The sequence below is a fragment of the Triticum dicoccoides genome, chromosome 3B, assembly GCF_002162155.2.
Source record: "Triticum dicoccoides isolate Atlit2015 ecotype Zavitan chromosome 3B, WEW_v2.0, whole genome shotgun sequence".
Lineage (NCBI taxonomy): Eukaryota > Viridiplantae > Streptophyta > Magnoliopsida > Poales > Poaceae > Triticum > Triticum dicoccoides.
Window position 1 is genome coordinate 16,260,503 of NC_041385.1, and position 15,919 is coordinate 16,276,421.

Genomic DNA, 15,919 nt, shown 5'->3' on the forward strand with positions numbered 1-15,919 from the left:
TACTTGGGGTGAAGTGCGAAACTTTAGAGATATTGAATGTGGTCCACAGTGATTTTGCTGTTAAATTTTGTGTAAGTTCAAAAATTGGCGGTTTCTGCTGGGCTTTGGTGGTCGTATACGGTGCGGCACAACCAGAGCTTAAACCGGAATTCCTCGCAGATCTTGTGAGAATTTGTGGGGGTGAAAGGTTGCCAATTCTGGTGGGGGAGATTTCAATATCATTAGAAGACAAGAAGAAAAAAATAGTGACAACTTTGATGGAAGATGGTCATTCATGTTTAATATGATAACTGAAAGTTTCGATCTGAGGGAGATTGATCTCACTGGTAGGCAATTCATGTGGGCCAATTCTTTGCGAATTCCTACTTACGAGAAATTGGACAGGGTCCTCACTAATTTTGAGTGGGAACAAAAATTTCCGTTGGTTACGGTTCAGGCCCTATAGAGGGCCATCTCTGATCATACCCCACTACTGGTTGATTCCGGGGAAGCGACCCATGTGGGAAACAAAAATACCTTCTCTTTTGAATTAGGATGGTTTGAGAGGGAGGGCTTCATGGAGCTCATTGCGGCTGAATGGGCCAAAGACATGGGAGGTTCTTCTAGTGTGCAGAGATGGCAAAACAAAATTAGACACCTGCACCTGTTTTTGAGAGGCTGGGCCAAACATCAAAGTGGTATCTATAAAGTGGAAAAGGAAAGATTGACACAAATTATTAATGAACTTGATGTGAAAGTGGAATCCATACTTCTTAATTCTTCAGAGAGAGATATTAAGAATGAGGCTGAGAAGATGTTACAAGCCCTTATGAGAGAGGAAGAGATGAAATGGGCACTTAGAGCAAAGGTTTCTAAGATCGTCCAAGGGGATGGTAATACACAATTCTTTCACATGATAGCTAATTGGAAGCATAGGAAGAAAAATATAATACAGCTAGAACAAGATGAGGGTACAATTGTAGGACACGAGAACCTAAAACTATACATTTCCGAATACTATAAGAAACTTTTCGGAGCACCCGAAGAAAGTTTTGTTTCTCTTGATGAGAATGTGATGGGGGACATACAACAACTCAACTTAGAAGAGAATGAGGTGTTGTCTACTCCTTTCACTGAGAAAGAGGTGTTCGATGCTATAACGCAAATGAAGCATAATAAAATGCCTGGGCCAGATGGGTTCCCGGCAAAATTTTATCAAAAATGTTGGCATATCATAAAGAGTGATCTTAAGCCTACGTTCCATGATTTGTTCGAAGGCCACTTAAACTTATTTCACCTCAATTTTGGAACGATAACGTTGTTGCCAAAGAAGGTGGAAGCGGTTCGCATTGAGCAGTTTAGACCGATATGTCTTCTCGGTGTAAGCTTTAAGATCTTTACAAAGGTTGCCACGAATAGGTTGACACAGATAGCCCATTTGGTCATGCAACCCCCCCAAACTGCGTTCATGCCAGGACGACAAATCCTAGAAGGGGTGGTAGTCCGACATGAAACATTGCACGAAATCCATTCGAAGAAACTAGATGGGGTTGTCTTCAAAGTGGATTTTGAAAAAGCGTATGATAAGGTCAAATGGCCCTTCCTTCAACAAGCCTTACGTATGAAGGGGTTCAACGAAGCCTGGAGGTCTCAGGTGGATTCATTCATATAGAAAGGCAGTGTCAGAATAGAAGTCAATGACGACATAGGTCATTATTTCCAGACATGTAAGGGGTTACAACAGGGAGATTCCATGTCTCCTGTGCTGTTCAACATTGTAGAGGATATGTTGGCAGTACTTATTAGCCGGGCTAAAGAGAGTGTCCAAGTAGGAGGTCTTGTTCCCCATCTCGTAGAGGGGGGCATTTCTATCCTACAATACGAGGATGATATTGTTATTTTCATGGAACACGATCTTGCAAAAGCTAGGAATATGAAGCTTATTTTATGCCTTTTTGAGCAACTGTCTGGGATCAAAATCAACTTCAATAAAAGTGAATTGTTCTGCCTTGTGAGAGATAAAGAAGAACAAGACAATTACATAAAAAAATTTGGTTGTGAAATGGGATCCTTACCTTTTAGTTATCTCAGGATCCCAATCCATCATAGACGGTTAACGAACAAAGAATGGAAATGTATAGAAGATAGATTCAAAAAAAGATTAAGCTGCTGGAAGGTCAAGCTAATTAATGTCTTATGGAGGCCGGCTGTTGTTGATTAACTCGGTTTTGACGAGGTTGCCGATGTTCCTCCTATGTTTCTTTGAAGTACCGGTGGGGGTACGAAAAAGATTAGACTTCTACAGATCCCAATTCTTCTGGCAAAGCGATGAGGCCAAGAAGAAATATAGACTGGCTAGATGGGATATCATGTGTGGACCAAAAGGCCAGGGTGGGTTAGGGATCGAGAATTTAGAGGTAAAGAATAGATGTTTGCTTAGCAAATGGTTATACGGACTATCTACGGAGACCGAAGGCATGTGGATACAAATCTTGCGGAATAAATACCTACATACTAACTTTGGCCCAGGTAAATGCAAGGCCCACGGACTCACCGTTTTGAAAAGGGTTAATGAAGACAAAAGTAACTTTCTTTCAGCGGGTGAAGTTCCTAATTGCTAGTGGTACCTATATTAGATTCTGGGAGGACACATGGCTAGGGGAGACGCCTCTGGCTTTACAATACCCTTCCCTATATAATATTGTGCAACGTAAGGAGGATTATGTCGCCACAGTATTAAATTCAGTACCACTTAACATCCAATTTAGGAGATCTCTTGTAGGGGAATGTTGGAATGCTTGGTTACACCTGGTCAGTAGGTTGATGGATGTTCAACTTTCAGACCAGGCGGATAAAATTAGTTGGAAGTTAACCACAAATGGCTTATTCTCTGTAAAATCCATGTATTTGGACTTAATTGACTCCGAGCCATTGTCGAGGTCTTAGCACATATGGAAGATTAAAGTTCCACTCCGCATCAAGATCTTTATGTGGTTCGTCCACAAAGAGGTCATCTTGACCGAAGATGATTTGATGAAAAGGAATTGGGTTGGTAACTCAAGGTGTTGTTTTTTTGATCAAAACGAAACGATTAAACACTTCTTTCTCGAGTGTCCACTTGCAAAATTGTTATGGCGATCTATCCATATAGCTTTTAACATACAACCTTCAATGAGCATAAACATATTTGGGACGTGGCTTAATGGAGTAGACATACACATAGCTAAACATATTCGGATAGGGATATGTGCTTTATTATGGGCTATATGGAACAATAGAAATGATATGATTTTTAATGGTACAACATTCACCAATTTTTTGCAGGTTGTCTACAGAGCTACAACCTGGATCCACATGTGGTCGTTACTCACTCATGCGGACTAAAGGGGGCCTATGGTTATTGGGTGCAACCGCTGGGAGACGGTAGCACGGGCTATCTTCAACTGATTTGGATGGCGAGTTAATAATAGGCTAGGTGTGTAGGCATCGTAGCATGTTCTTTATCGTCGGATGTGGCGCTTTATTGCCGGATGTGGCGGTTTGCATACTTATTTTCTCCTTTTTTGCTCGGACTTTGAGCTTCATTGGATGTTAAGACTCTGTTTCGATTTCTAATAATATGGCTGCATGCATCGACTAATGCAGAGGCCGGAAGTATTCCTCCTTTTCAAAAAAAATGGTGGTCTACACCAACCAGCTGCACTAGGTGGACCAATGCATCATCACATACGAGTGGTTCATGAGGGAGGGCACGTACAAGTTGGTGTTTTCAACCTCAAGTACACGCGCGGGAATGGCAGACATGATCAGAAGGTCGTCATCGCCCAGTTGTGCATGCATAGCATGTCCTCATCTATCACTATTGCAGGGTCACGAGGCCTTATTTATTTGGGCATCAGCTGCCCAAATCTCGCCGACATTCAGAAGCAATATAGGATCATCAACAAGGGAAGAAGCAAGACTCCCTGGCTGACCTAGTCGCAGCTATCATAGACCCATTCTACGCCAGCATGAAGGATGAAATCATAAACAGATGTATGGCACTCGATCTGGGGGAGGGGGGAGATTGGACGCAGAACCCACAAGTATAATTGTGCAATCCTATTTTCGTTATCCTATGCTGATGGAGTTTGTGTATAATATGGACAATGAAAACAACATGCAAAGTTGCTCCATAGAGCTTTTGTTCAGCAAGAAGTGGGAAGTCAAGATGAATCTCGTAGGTAAACTAAGTATATCTGAATGTGCCATGATAAGACACATGCCATATGGTATGAAGTATAATACGTTGAACCTCCATTTCAAAAACATATGATTTATAGGTGTAGGGCATTTTGGATCTCGGCCTCCATGAGGGCCCATTTTTTGAAAAATTCAAAATTCAAAATTTTTGGTTTCAAAAATATCTGAACATTTTTGTACAAGTAAACAAGGATGTGAGGTGTATGTGTGTACGATTTCAAGATGAAATATGTTGAGATGCAACTTGTACAAAAAAGACAAATTCATGGTCTGGGAGGATGAATAGTATCATGTGTTAAATAGCCCCATTTTTTTTTTGCATGGCCCTCATTTCAATGTATTTCATCCTGAAAATTTACACACTTGTGCATTATGCCTTCTAAAGTTTTTTTTAAAATTTAAAAATACTAATTTTCGCAAATTTTGGATTTTGCATCTGGAGGCCTCCATGGAGCTCGGCTTTGAAAGCAATTCCCAATTTTATAGAGCTTTCTATCAAACTGTTCTAACCTGATTTGATATTTTATAATTTAATATTAAATTGTTGAAAAAAAATTAACATGTGTCTGAAAGAATAGTTTTTATTGCTTTACAAGAATATAAATATATACAAAAAAGTGGTCAATAATTGCATCATGGACACGATGTCCATGTCTAAAGATTTTTTAGTAAGTAATTAAGAGCAAAAAAGTTGAATGTAATCAAGATAAAATTACCTTCTCTTCAGTTTCCAATATATTATTGAAGATTCTTTCTTTTCACTTGCTTAAAAATCCATAATTGTTATTTGGTAATTTGTCTAGTAGACCCATTGTCTTTATTAGCATCACAAATATTGTAACATCTAATTCAAACTTGTGGCAATATAAATGTTTGCATACTGATCTAACAATGCAAACAAACTTGTGTCAGCTCACGAAATTTAAGTATTGATCTGATGACACATACAGATGACACATATATAAAAGATGTAGCATGCATATGTAATATTTTATTTAGCACAATACTCTTTAGTGGTTATAGGGCCATATTATTTTCTAGCGGATAATGTGAATATCCATGAAACAATAAATTGAAATAACTCTCCACTCTAAAGAGGGGCATATTAAAAAAATCACTTAGGGGATACCCTGGCGCATTTGCGAGGGCCGCTGTGCTAGTTGATATTAAAGTAGCATGAAACAAGCAAAAAATTACAGATACATCTAGATTGTACAAGATACATGATAGATTTCGGTGTTTGGGTGCAGTATTTAGCAATAAATGAAGATAGAGTTCGATCTATAGAAACATGGACGTATTGTCTACGTAAAGTCATCACAACATATGATATTATATTTCATCAATGTATCCATTGTTCGTTACACATTTATATGCTTGTATTTATGTGCCACTGCTGGTTGGAGAGATGCTACTCATCAACCTATGGATTCTGGACCAATTTTCCTCATTAAATAACCAACACTTTAATTTTATAAATGATCATATTTTTGGAAATTATTTATTTTGAAAATACAAAAATAACTCCAACCACATTATACGCTCACAACTTGTTTCAACTAGCAAAACTAGGAAAATTTACAACATTGCTAGAGCTGTATGTGACACAAGTGAAGTTCCTAATTTGTATCGTAGAGATGTTGAGTGGCGAACTTTTACGGATTGATACATTGACTTTTTAAGTGAGGGGGAAACTAGTCGCTTGCTTCAAACCATTGCACTTGGGCTCCAAAAATGTTTGCTAAGTAATATATCTGATTAGAAACCATCACTACTCAAGATAGGCTCGGTAAGGATTTTGTGCACCTTGAAAATGGTAACAATATTATCAGGGAGAGATGATCAAACTTAAGGAGTCTCATGAGACACTTTGTTTCTCCTACATTAAATTTCTATCCACCCCTCTCTTCCCTCATTGTCATATAGACATTCATGCTAACACTCTTTGTGATCAAACAAATCCAGTTGAGGAGAACAAGAGATTATAATCCTAACTTGAGAAGATCTTAAGAGACAAACACCAGTGAGATATTGAGTCATTAAAATGATACGACTCATAAAAGGGACTTGGTTTCAACTCTAGGTCCAACAAGAAGAACAATGGTACTCCCCGGAAAATAAACTCTGTAAAAGGAGGGTAAAAGGGGAGTGATAATGGTAACGGCAATGGTGTGAGTGGGAATGTACTAGGTGTAACGCAACTCGCGATTAATTCATGGGGAAGTACAACCCATCATATGCGCTTCATAAGAGCAAGGATGTGCATGTATATGCTAAATTTGTTGGTCCATGTAACGTATAGAACATGTTATTTGGTTTTCCAAAGTACTTGTTACTAACGCCAAAGAGATGATTGAAGAATAGGTACCTAAAGTCAAAGCTTAATTGCATCTAGGACTACACCGCTAGTGGCAAGTCATGGATAATTTATAGTGGTTGCACTAATGATATGACCAGGCGAAGGGACAAGCTTTACAAATTTGTGAAAGATATATCTACTACCTAAAATGTTGTTGTTTTAGAATAATACGGGAAAGGTAATTGACTGGGCAAAGTGACAATCAGTAACAATCTATCTATAGAAAACATGATACTCGTCTAATCCTTTCATTATAACTTGCTTTTCATTCAAATAGGAGAGATACAATTATTTTAGGAGAGATACAGTCTCAAATAGGATTGTGGGCATGTTGAAGGCAACATTTACATGGTTAATTTCTCGAAATAAAGCACTTGGCATGAGAGATGCCTAATGGCCATAGCCAACTTGGGGTGGTTGTGGCACCACAAGCTAGTCCACGTTAGTGTGAGAAATCTACAAATTTGAACCCATTCTTGGACTAATCGTGTCTCCTTTGAGAAATTTAGGGTTTGTCGTGATTGTATTGCCGGAAAGATAATTGGGGTGGTTGTGACAACTAGACCTTTGGACCTCCTTCATATGAATCTCTTTGGGCCTCCAAAATACGATAGCCTTGGCGGAAACAATAATTATAGTCTTGACATTGTGGATGACTTCTCAAAGTACACTTTGGTGTTCATTCTTCGATCCATGGATGATACTCAAGATACATTCAAGACTTTCGCCAAGCAAGCTCAACACAAATTTCATGGGACGATCTTGGCAATAAGAATTGTTAACGGCATGGAGTTGAAGAAGGGATACATCATCTTAAATTTTACACCATAAATTGTGTACAACGGATCAATTGGTACCAAAGTAATATTGTAATACTTTGGTACATGTCATAAAGCCTCTATTTTCTAAAAGTGACAATTTTGAGACATTGTTTAAGTAGCATACTGGCATCATGCACGGGGAGTCTCTCCAATGTTAAGCGATGTCATTGATCATGGCTCCACAGGCGGCGACGTCAAAATTCTATCCTTTGCATTAATTGCCTATGCAAGCAAAATAAAAATAAAAAACACAAACACTGTCAGCCACCCAAAACAAATCTGAAGGAACAAGAAGAAACTAAATTAACTAAGTGTGTAATTAAGAGTAAACCATATATAAGCTTACTTGTTTATCCCAATCAGTGTTGCCAAAGGAAATGAAAAGAAGCAACAACGTCTGTGTCACCAATCCGCTCAATATTCCCAACCAAAGCCCCTGCATGCATAGAAGCTTGTTTATACCGACAAAGTGATCACCCAAATATAACACCACCACCACCACCAATTATTATTATTATTATTATTATTATTATTATTATTATTATTATTATTATTATTATTATTATTATTATTATTATTATTATAGTACTACTGCCTCCATTCCGGTTTATTAGGTTTGCATGTATCCCTAGATTGACAACTAGACCGACGTAATACAAGTTAAATATCACAAAAAGAGTATCATTAGAAACTTTAAATTGTATATTTTCTAATGATATAATTTTTTGGCCTATACAAGTCATATTGTATCTGTCAAATTATTGATTTAGGAATACATGCAGGACTAATAAACCGGTAAGGAAGTAATATGTTGGTACTACACTATTAATGTTCATGCTGCTATACTAGTCTCCCTGTAAGGAGACTAGGAATATATATACATACCTTTCCACCAAGATGGCACTTGAAGGTGAAAACCAGTGCTGCAGGGATACCAACTAGATAATACGCAATGAAATTAACAAAAGCGCCAATCTTCTGTTGTCCACAGCCCCGAACTATACCTGTAAAATTAACATAACCCTTTACTCGGTGTGCTAATTTGTGCCACACCTATAGACAGGTTTCCGGTAAAAAAAAAGTACAACTACACGAACTAAAAAACTCATCAAACTTTAGTCCCCATTTGGAACACATGAACTTGAAACGTGCGAATAAGAAAACCGTTGAAATTGAGATGGCGTGTATCAGAAATTCCAAGAGAAACTAAAACCACGAAAAACCCTAACACTCTCTTTTTGATGCAGTCACAAAGAGAAGAAAACACGAGGGAAAACATCATGTTTGGTTTCCTCTAAAATTCCTATGTAACTACAAGCAATTTTAAAAGAAAGCAGGAAGGTAATTCTTTCTTCCAAATGGCGCCAAAGAAACATTTCTTGCAGGAATAATATTTCTAAAATTCCTACCGTATATATGTTTTGTCTATGTATGCTCTAAACGGGGCCACACAAAATCAAAGGCTCTTGATTAGCTCTTCGTGACTTCTCGCTTTGAACGAGTCCAACCAATGCACGTATGCATCCATAGTTAATTACTCAGCCCCGGCACCCCTGCCCGCGCGCTGGAGGATACTACTTCCTCCGTTGCTAAATATTTGTCTTTCTAGAGATTTCAACAAGTGACTACATACGGAGCAAAATGAGTGAATCTACACTCTAAAATATGTCTATATACATTCGTATGTGGTAGTCCATTTGAAATCTCTAAAAAGACAAATATTTAGAAACGGAGAAAGTACGATGGAGTGCAGGCCGCGGCGAAGGTGGCATCATGCATGCCGGCGAGCCATGCAGCTAGCGCTCTGACTGGGTCGTTCCGATTAGAGATCTCTTGCGATTATCACAACGCAGTTTCTATCCCTATCTTGTCCCCATGTCGGAAGACTGTATCTTGTCAAGAGCTCCGGCGATGTACTGACGGTGACTATGGTGACGTAAGGAGCGATGCCTTTTGGCAGGGTTCGCCGGTGCGGCGGAAGGCCTGAGAGACCAGCTTCGACGTCTCAACTTGTAATCTAAGTTGGCGAAAAGGAATCCCAAAGAATAATATAGTTTACTTACTCCTACCTGCATGCTAGGCTAAGGATAACTGATCCCATTCTAACTAAGCTAACCACGAATTCCATAGATTTGTTTGCCCCCAGTCAAAATGATGGGGGTGGTACATACGAACCAAGGAAGTAAAGTACGTATATATACTGGTGTGAAGTGTATATTTTTTTTTGAAGGCGTGAAGTGTATATTTTTGTTTACAAGTCAAACGGTGCAGTAAATAAAGCCTTGTTCCACAACATGCATGACATGCAATCGTATATACCTGAGAGGACGTACTGGAGGCCGTCGAAGAGGACGGAGACGGCGAGGATGAGCATCATGGTGCCGACGTAGGAGACCACCTCCTGGTCCTTGCTGTAGGCATAGCCCCACACTTTGTGCACAAGTACCAGGAGGAGCCCCTCCGACGTGCCCACCAGAAACGCCAGCACTATCACCACGCGGGCCGCCAGAAGCGCCGCACGGGGCCGCCCCGCTCCGAGCTCGTTGGACACGCGCGTGCTTATGGCCGAAGAGAGCCCATTCGGGACCGTGCACACCAAGGAGTTGGTGTTCAAGCTGCACCGTGAAGCACCGGAGATACGTACATCAAGCAAGCAGCGATCATCCATGGACATGGAGTGGAGATCAATCCATCCATCACAAAGAGAAGGAAGATCAACTTATAGTATACCAGATGGAGAGGACGGCCGTCTCGAGCTTGGGGTTGGGGAGAAGGCCGGACAGTATCACCATCACCTCGAACGACCACCACTCCATGCTGCAAATTTTTCACATGCATCAAGGATTTGTCGTCGTTGATGAGTTGAGTGGCACTAGTTCTACTCACCAGACCATGAGCGCGGATGGCACGGCGAGCTTCAAGAAGGGGATGAGGCCGTGGAATGCCTCGAAAGAGAACCCCGTCCAGCTCTTGTTGCACGACGGCGAGACCCTGACGTAGACGGCCAGTATGGAGACGTTGGTGAGGTAGGACACGGCGTTGGCCAGCGCGGCGCCTCTGATCCCCAGCCGCAGCCTGTACACCAGCGCCCAGCACACCAGCACGTGGCTCACCGCGGTGGCGCCGGAGCTGAGCATCACCGGCACCACCAGCTTCTGCGCCTGCAGGAACCGCACGTGGCACTGCAGCCACCCGTAGAAGAAGAGCGCCGGGATCATCCACCGGATGTACGTCCCGGCGCCCGCCGCGATCTCCGGGTCCTGCCCCAGGTGCAGCAGGATCGCGCCGGTGTTGGCCCACACCGCCGCGATCGGGAGGCTCGCCAGGCCCAGCACCAGCATCGCCCTCTGCTTGTACACTCCCAGCATGTGGTGCTCGCTCGCCCCGAAGGCCTGCCCGCACAGGGTGTCCAGGGCGAACGACATGCCCGTCTGCCACGGTTCGATCGACAAGGTAAGTGCAGAGTGGAAGAAGAACATGCATGCATGTGCGCCGTATCGTATGTGAATGTGAGCTTAACTAGCTCGAGTAGTAGAGTACCAGGAAGCTGAAGCCGGTGACGATGGCGAATGAGCTGGCCATGGAGGCGCTGGCCAGCGCGAGCTCGCCCAGGTGCCCGACGAACATGACGGAGATCATCTGGATGACGCTCTGCAGCAGGCATCCCACGATCAGCGGCCCGGCGAGGCGGAGCTGTCTCTTGGCCTCGCTCGTCGCCAGCACTAGGTTCACGGCCACGGCCGTGCCCTTGGCACTGGGGAGCGGCGGCACCGTGCTTAACTCCATGGATCCGCTCTTGGTGCTTCCGCTGGGGAGCTACCTCGGCTCACTCGGTCAGCGTCTCCGTCTCTACTTTTCAAGGTAAAAGATTGCTGATGCTACACAGTATGTAACGGAAGAAAAATTGATCTATATATTAGAAAAAGGACGACTCAGATTCACCAACGGAGTGTTAAGATGTACGTATATGGCTGAATCAGCACAGGAGCTCTGGGGTAAGGAAGAACAGTTCATTTACATGGAGGCTTTTCGGAAATGTTATCTCTCAAACTTTTGCCCGGAGGCCAACCTTGGCGAACGTCATCCCCGCCGTCGCACAATCTTAGCGCAAGGCCAATGCCACGTTAATTTCCTGGAGGCGTTCACCCTGAACAGCGAACGGGCGGACGTTCCTTCTTTTTCTCAAAAAAAAAAAAAACAAACGATGCGCACTTGTAGGGAGTCGAACTAGCCATCTATGCGCACTCACCATTCAGCTGAAGCTAGGGTTTTGTGAACACTTGGGTTCAAACTTTTTTCTGTATTTGAGTAAACTGTGCCCAAGATGAGCGAACACATTTTTTTTAGACAAGATGAGCGAACACATGGAAAAATAAAGATTGCTGGATAGTGGGCTTCGGCCCACTGTCGGATGCTTGAAGGCCAGTGCGAGTTCAGACTCGCCATAGGCGGCATATAGCTTGCGTGGTTTTCCTTGGCATATGAACACAAATATTCCCCCAAAAATTAAAGATGCAAGTTTCATTGAAAATCCATAGCATTGTCCACAGAACAATCAAGATGAGTACTGATAGTCAATCAAACAAAAAGAGACGAGTTCTGGTCGTCAATCAAAAGAAAAAAATGTGAGTACTAATTGTAAAGTTTCCGTCTGAAAGACACAATATTACAGGTTCAGACAAAGAAACAAAATTAACCATAACTAAAATCATTTGGGAGGCACAAGGGTATCCACCATGGAATAGGATTCAATGGCATAGGCAGCACCGGCCGACCACAAACACGAAGGTGTGTTGCCGGTGCCGATGCCTGGAGCCCATTTTGACGGCTATCGAGGAGCACACAAAGAGCAAACTTTAAGAGGGGTTTATAGATGAACGGGTGGGGAACTTGGAACCTGCATGAGTTGTTTCTTTTCTTACATTTTCCACTAGTTCTTGCCTTTCTTCTTCCGCTTTTTCCGCTGGTTTTCTTCTTTCATTTCTCTTATTTGTTTTTTATATTTTACTTTGTTTCCTTTGTTTTGTTCATTTTTTTCCTTCCTATAGTTTTCAATACATTAACATTTTTTGCAAACATGTGATGAACATTTTAACAATATGAGATCATTTTTTATATAAATACGTGAGTAGTTTTTTTTACAAATACTCGATAATCTTTTTTATAAATACGTGACAAAAAAATTTAAATATGTGTTGAACATTTTGCAGATATGTGAAGATTCTGTTCTAACTACATGAAAAACATATTATATATAATCAATAGTTTTTATTACATAATATATTTTCAAAATCATTAATAATTTCTTTTAGAATCTACATGATAGCATTTTTTCACAGTATTTGAATAAGGTTACCGGAGATGGATTCGGCCTAGATCAAACATGTGTAGGCGATTCGTCCAGCAGGTGGGTTCTTATAACCACCCCTACATTAGTGACGGTTTCAATTCAAATTACAATCACGCCACCACTCAAAATTCGTGTCAATCCTAGACTCGCCTTAAACGACGCTGGATAGGGGGCGGGGAGGGGGTGTTTTTCTGCCTTTGGGTGTTTGGGTGTCTCATTTCGTCACATTAGGTCCAGACATGCCCAAAAGATGAATTATTGTTCTATTTTGAAATTTTGCGCAGTGTCCTACCAAGGTTGAAGTGCCCGCACTCTCCTTAGGACAATTAAGAAGTTACATTTAGGGAATATGGTGGGACGATACTTTCTAGACCCGTATCTTTTTTTTTGCGCGGTTAGACCCGTATCCTTAGAAGCATCAACTATCGTAGTCTCATTTCACATGCTAGGGAGGACATGTCTCTAAGTAAGGATGCCGACAGTCGGAGGAGAGGGACTTTGTCTGTGAGTAAGGGTTCCTGGTTGGAGGAGAGCGTCTTGCGGGCATATTTTAACCAAGTCAACCAAAAATAGTGTCTAGAGGCCAGGACCGACATGTCCATTGTTCCCGAGTACACACCCGAACGGATTGAGTGTGCTATTACTTCGGAAGCTATCAACCCATAAGCTAGCCTTTCGTAGATTAGATCTACGCCATTGTAATCGATCTTGTTTATCATCAAAGATACATAGGCAGAAGATATGACTTTTACCCATCCGGGTCTGGACCTGGGTAAAACTGCCGTGTCACCGAGATTCTTTTGGACACCACTCATCTATCTACTTTTTTTATGTTTGCGGTGCATTAGTCGTTAACACATTGGCGAAAGAAACACTCACAACCTTCAACACAGACATGAAAGTAAGAAGATTATAATTAATCTTGATCAGGCAGGACATAAGGATTGTTGATCACCGGTTCCACCCGAAAATGCAACTCAAAAGACATGCATCTAGTACCTAGCAGTTCGTACCCTGGCATGAGATGGATCATATAGTGGGATCATCTTTTCTTGACGTGGCCAGCGGATTGTATCTCGGCCGGAGGCGAGGAAGACGGCAATCAGGCTGACGGGTCGATGGTTCCTTGGATCGTTTTTTGACGCCCGGGCCGGCAGCTGCTCGTAGGCCTCACCTAGCTAGGTCTGTCCACGGCGGCCGCTGGTACCTGGTAGACGATGTTGTTGGGTTTAGCCCTAGTTTCCTTCTCTCTCTCTCTCTCTCTCTCACCGGACTGGAGGTAGAAGAAAGAGGAGCACAGAAGAAGAAGGAGCAGGGCACACATAGACTTTTTTCTTTTCTATAAGCTCAAACTCCACACCGGATACGTGACCAGTTGTAGTCTAGCTAGCCCACAGCCCCACACAACGCACTTAGCGAACTACGCGCGCGCACACGCGCTCACCCGGTGATCCGGCCACTTCGTGCATGGGGCCGTGCAGCTCCTCCAGGAGACCCGACCTCCACGCCTCGCTGTGCTGCATGCACGCGCTAAACCGCTCGGCCTCGCGCACGACGCGCACAAACGCGTTGGACGCGGGCAGCCCAACGGATGGAGCGCGCACACACGACTACTGCCTAATAGCAACTTCAACGGGGCGACCCAAACGGACGCGCGTTTTGTCCGTTTTTTTCCGTTTGGGTCGACCAGGCAGACGTGCGCGTCCACGCTTTCAAATGGGTCGGCTTGACCGCCCAACGGGGAGGCCGATCCAAATGTGTCAGCGTGAAAAAAAACAAATTGCATGAAATAAGCATAAATAAACATAATTAAACATAAAGTGACCGGTCAAACGCCGGCCAAAGTTCACCTAAATCTAATAAACATTAAATGAAACATTAAAAAAGTCTGCGCCCGCCTACTGCCGCCCCGCACGCTGCCCTAGACGTCGTCGGCCTTGCCCTTGCCCATGCCCTCGACGCCGTCGTCGGTGAGGTCGATGAAGACCGGAGCAGGGCCAGCCCACCCGAACGCCGCCTGGTACGCTGCCAGGGCAGCCTCCTCCGGCGTCTGCTGGGGCGGCGGCATTGCGGCAAGCCACGCGCGCTCCTCCTCCTCCTCCTCGAGCTGGAGCGCCTCCGCGTCGCGTTGGAGCATGGCGTCGTAGCGCATCTGCTCCTCGCCGTCGGCCTGCTCCTGGCGGAGCAAGTGCTTCTTCCATCGCTCGAGGTGGGCCGCCTCCTCCTCCGGCGTGGTGGCGAAGTGGACGGGAGGCGCGCTGACCCACTCGCGGTACTGGCCAGTCCACGAGTAGGCCTCCTCCGGCCAAGTGGGTGGAGGCGGGGAGCGCTTACGCGACGGCTCCAGCTCCGGCTCCGGCTCCGGCTGGACGGGCGGCGACGGTGAAGGCGGCGGCACGAAGAGCGGGGAGTGGACGGAGTCCCCCGCCGCCGACAGGGCAAGGGCTTGCTCCAGCCCATCCCAGTGCGCGTCCTCGTCGATGCGGCTAGCCTCCAGCGCGTGCTGCAGGGCCTCCTCGAGGGCGGCTTGGTACTCCGCCTCCGCCTCCATGTCCCCCGGCTCTATCTTCGGGGGCGGCGGTGGGAACGGCGGCGGGACGGCGTCGACACCCGAGCGTCGTTGCTCCTCGTGTTCGAGGACGAACCAAGCCTCCCAGTTGGGAGAGTCGGCGGCGTAATCGGGCAGCCGACGCTGCTCCAGCGTGAGCAGCGCGCGGCGCCGGCGCACCTCTTCGTCGTGGGCCCGCTGGGTCCGCGGAACCGCCGGCACCGGGATCCGGTTTGGATCCAAATGCCAATGGTGCGGCAGCGTCACATCGGGGTAGGGGAGGGGCTGCCTGTACTCCCAGTGCCACCGCGCTCACGGGGATGTGCAGGCGCCGGCGTTCAGGGCGAAAACGCGCCGGCGGTGGAGGGGGAGGGGAAGCACGGGACGACGAGGCGCCGGGGGTGCGCTTGCCCTTGCCCTTGCTGCTGCCGAAGAGACGCATGGGCGCGCTAGGGTTTGTGGTCGCCGGCGAGGAAGCAAAGGGAGTGGTGGGGGCCAGATGTGGACGGGAGAAGTGGATGAGGCCGACCCCGCCGCACGCGTGGTTAAAAAAGGACGCGTGCACTGGCTGACGCGTGGGCCTGCTGTCGGTGGTCGTCATAAATAAGACGACCGGTGAC

General features: G+C 44.6%; 1 protein-coding gene across 1 annotated transcript; it reads right to left on the reverse strand.

The window, feature by feature from the left end:
• Positions 1 to 7,572: 7,572 nt before the first annotated feature.
• Positions 7,573 to 11,055, reverse strand: LOC119280529 (protein DETOXIFICATION 16-like). Its single transcript, XM_037561352.1, has 7 exons — positions 10,942 to 11,055; positions 10,288 to 10,832; positions 10,132 to 10,218; positions 9,721 to 10,016; positions 8,287 to 8,405; positions 7,748 to 7,837; positions 7,573 to 7,623 (listed from the first exon to the last, which is right to left on the reverse strand). Exons 1-7 carry the CDS (start codon positions 11,038 to 11,040, stop codon positions 7,573 to 7,575), a joined length of 1,287 nt encoding a protein of 428 aa, XP_037417249.1. The 5' UTR covers positions 11,041 to 11,055.
• Positions 11,056 to 15,919: the final 4,864 nt, after the last annotated feature.

Bases quoted from the DNA above. Each gene is read 5' to 3' on its own strand.
- LOC119280529 (XM_037561352.1), bottom strand. From the start codon at position 11,040: ATGATCTCCGTCATGTTCGTCGGGCACCTGGGCGAGCTCGCGCTGGCC. The intron at 7,838-8,286 runs GTATGTATATAT...CTATGCATGCAG, and splicing joins AGTGCCATCTTGGTGGAAAG to GGGCTTTGGTTGGGAATATT. The intron at 7,624-7,747 runs GTAAGCTTATAT...TTGCTTGCATAG, and splicing joins ACACTGATTGGGATAAACAA to GCAATTAATGCAAAGGATAG.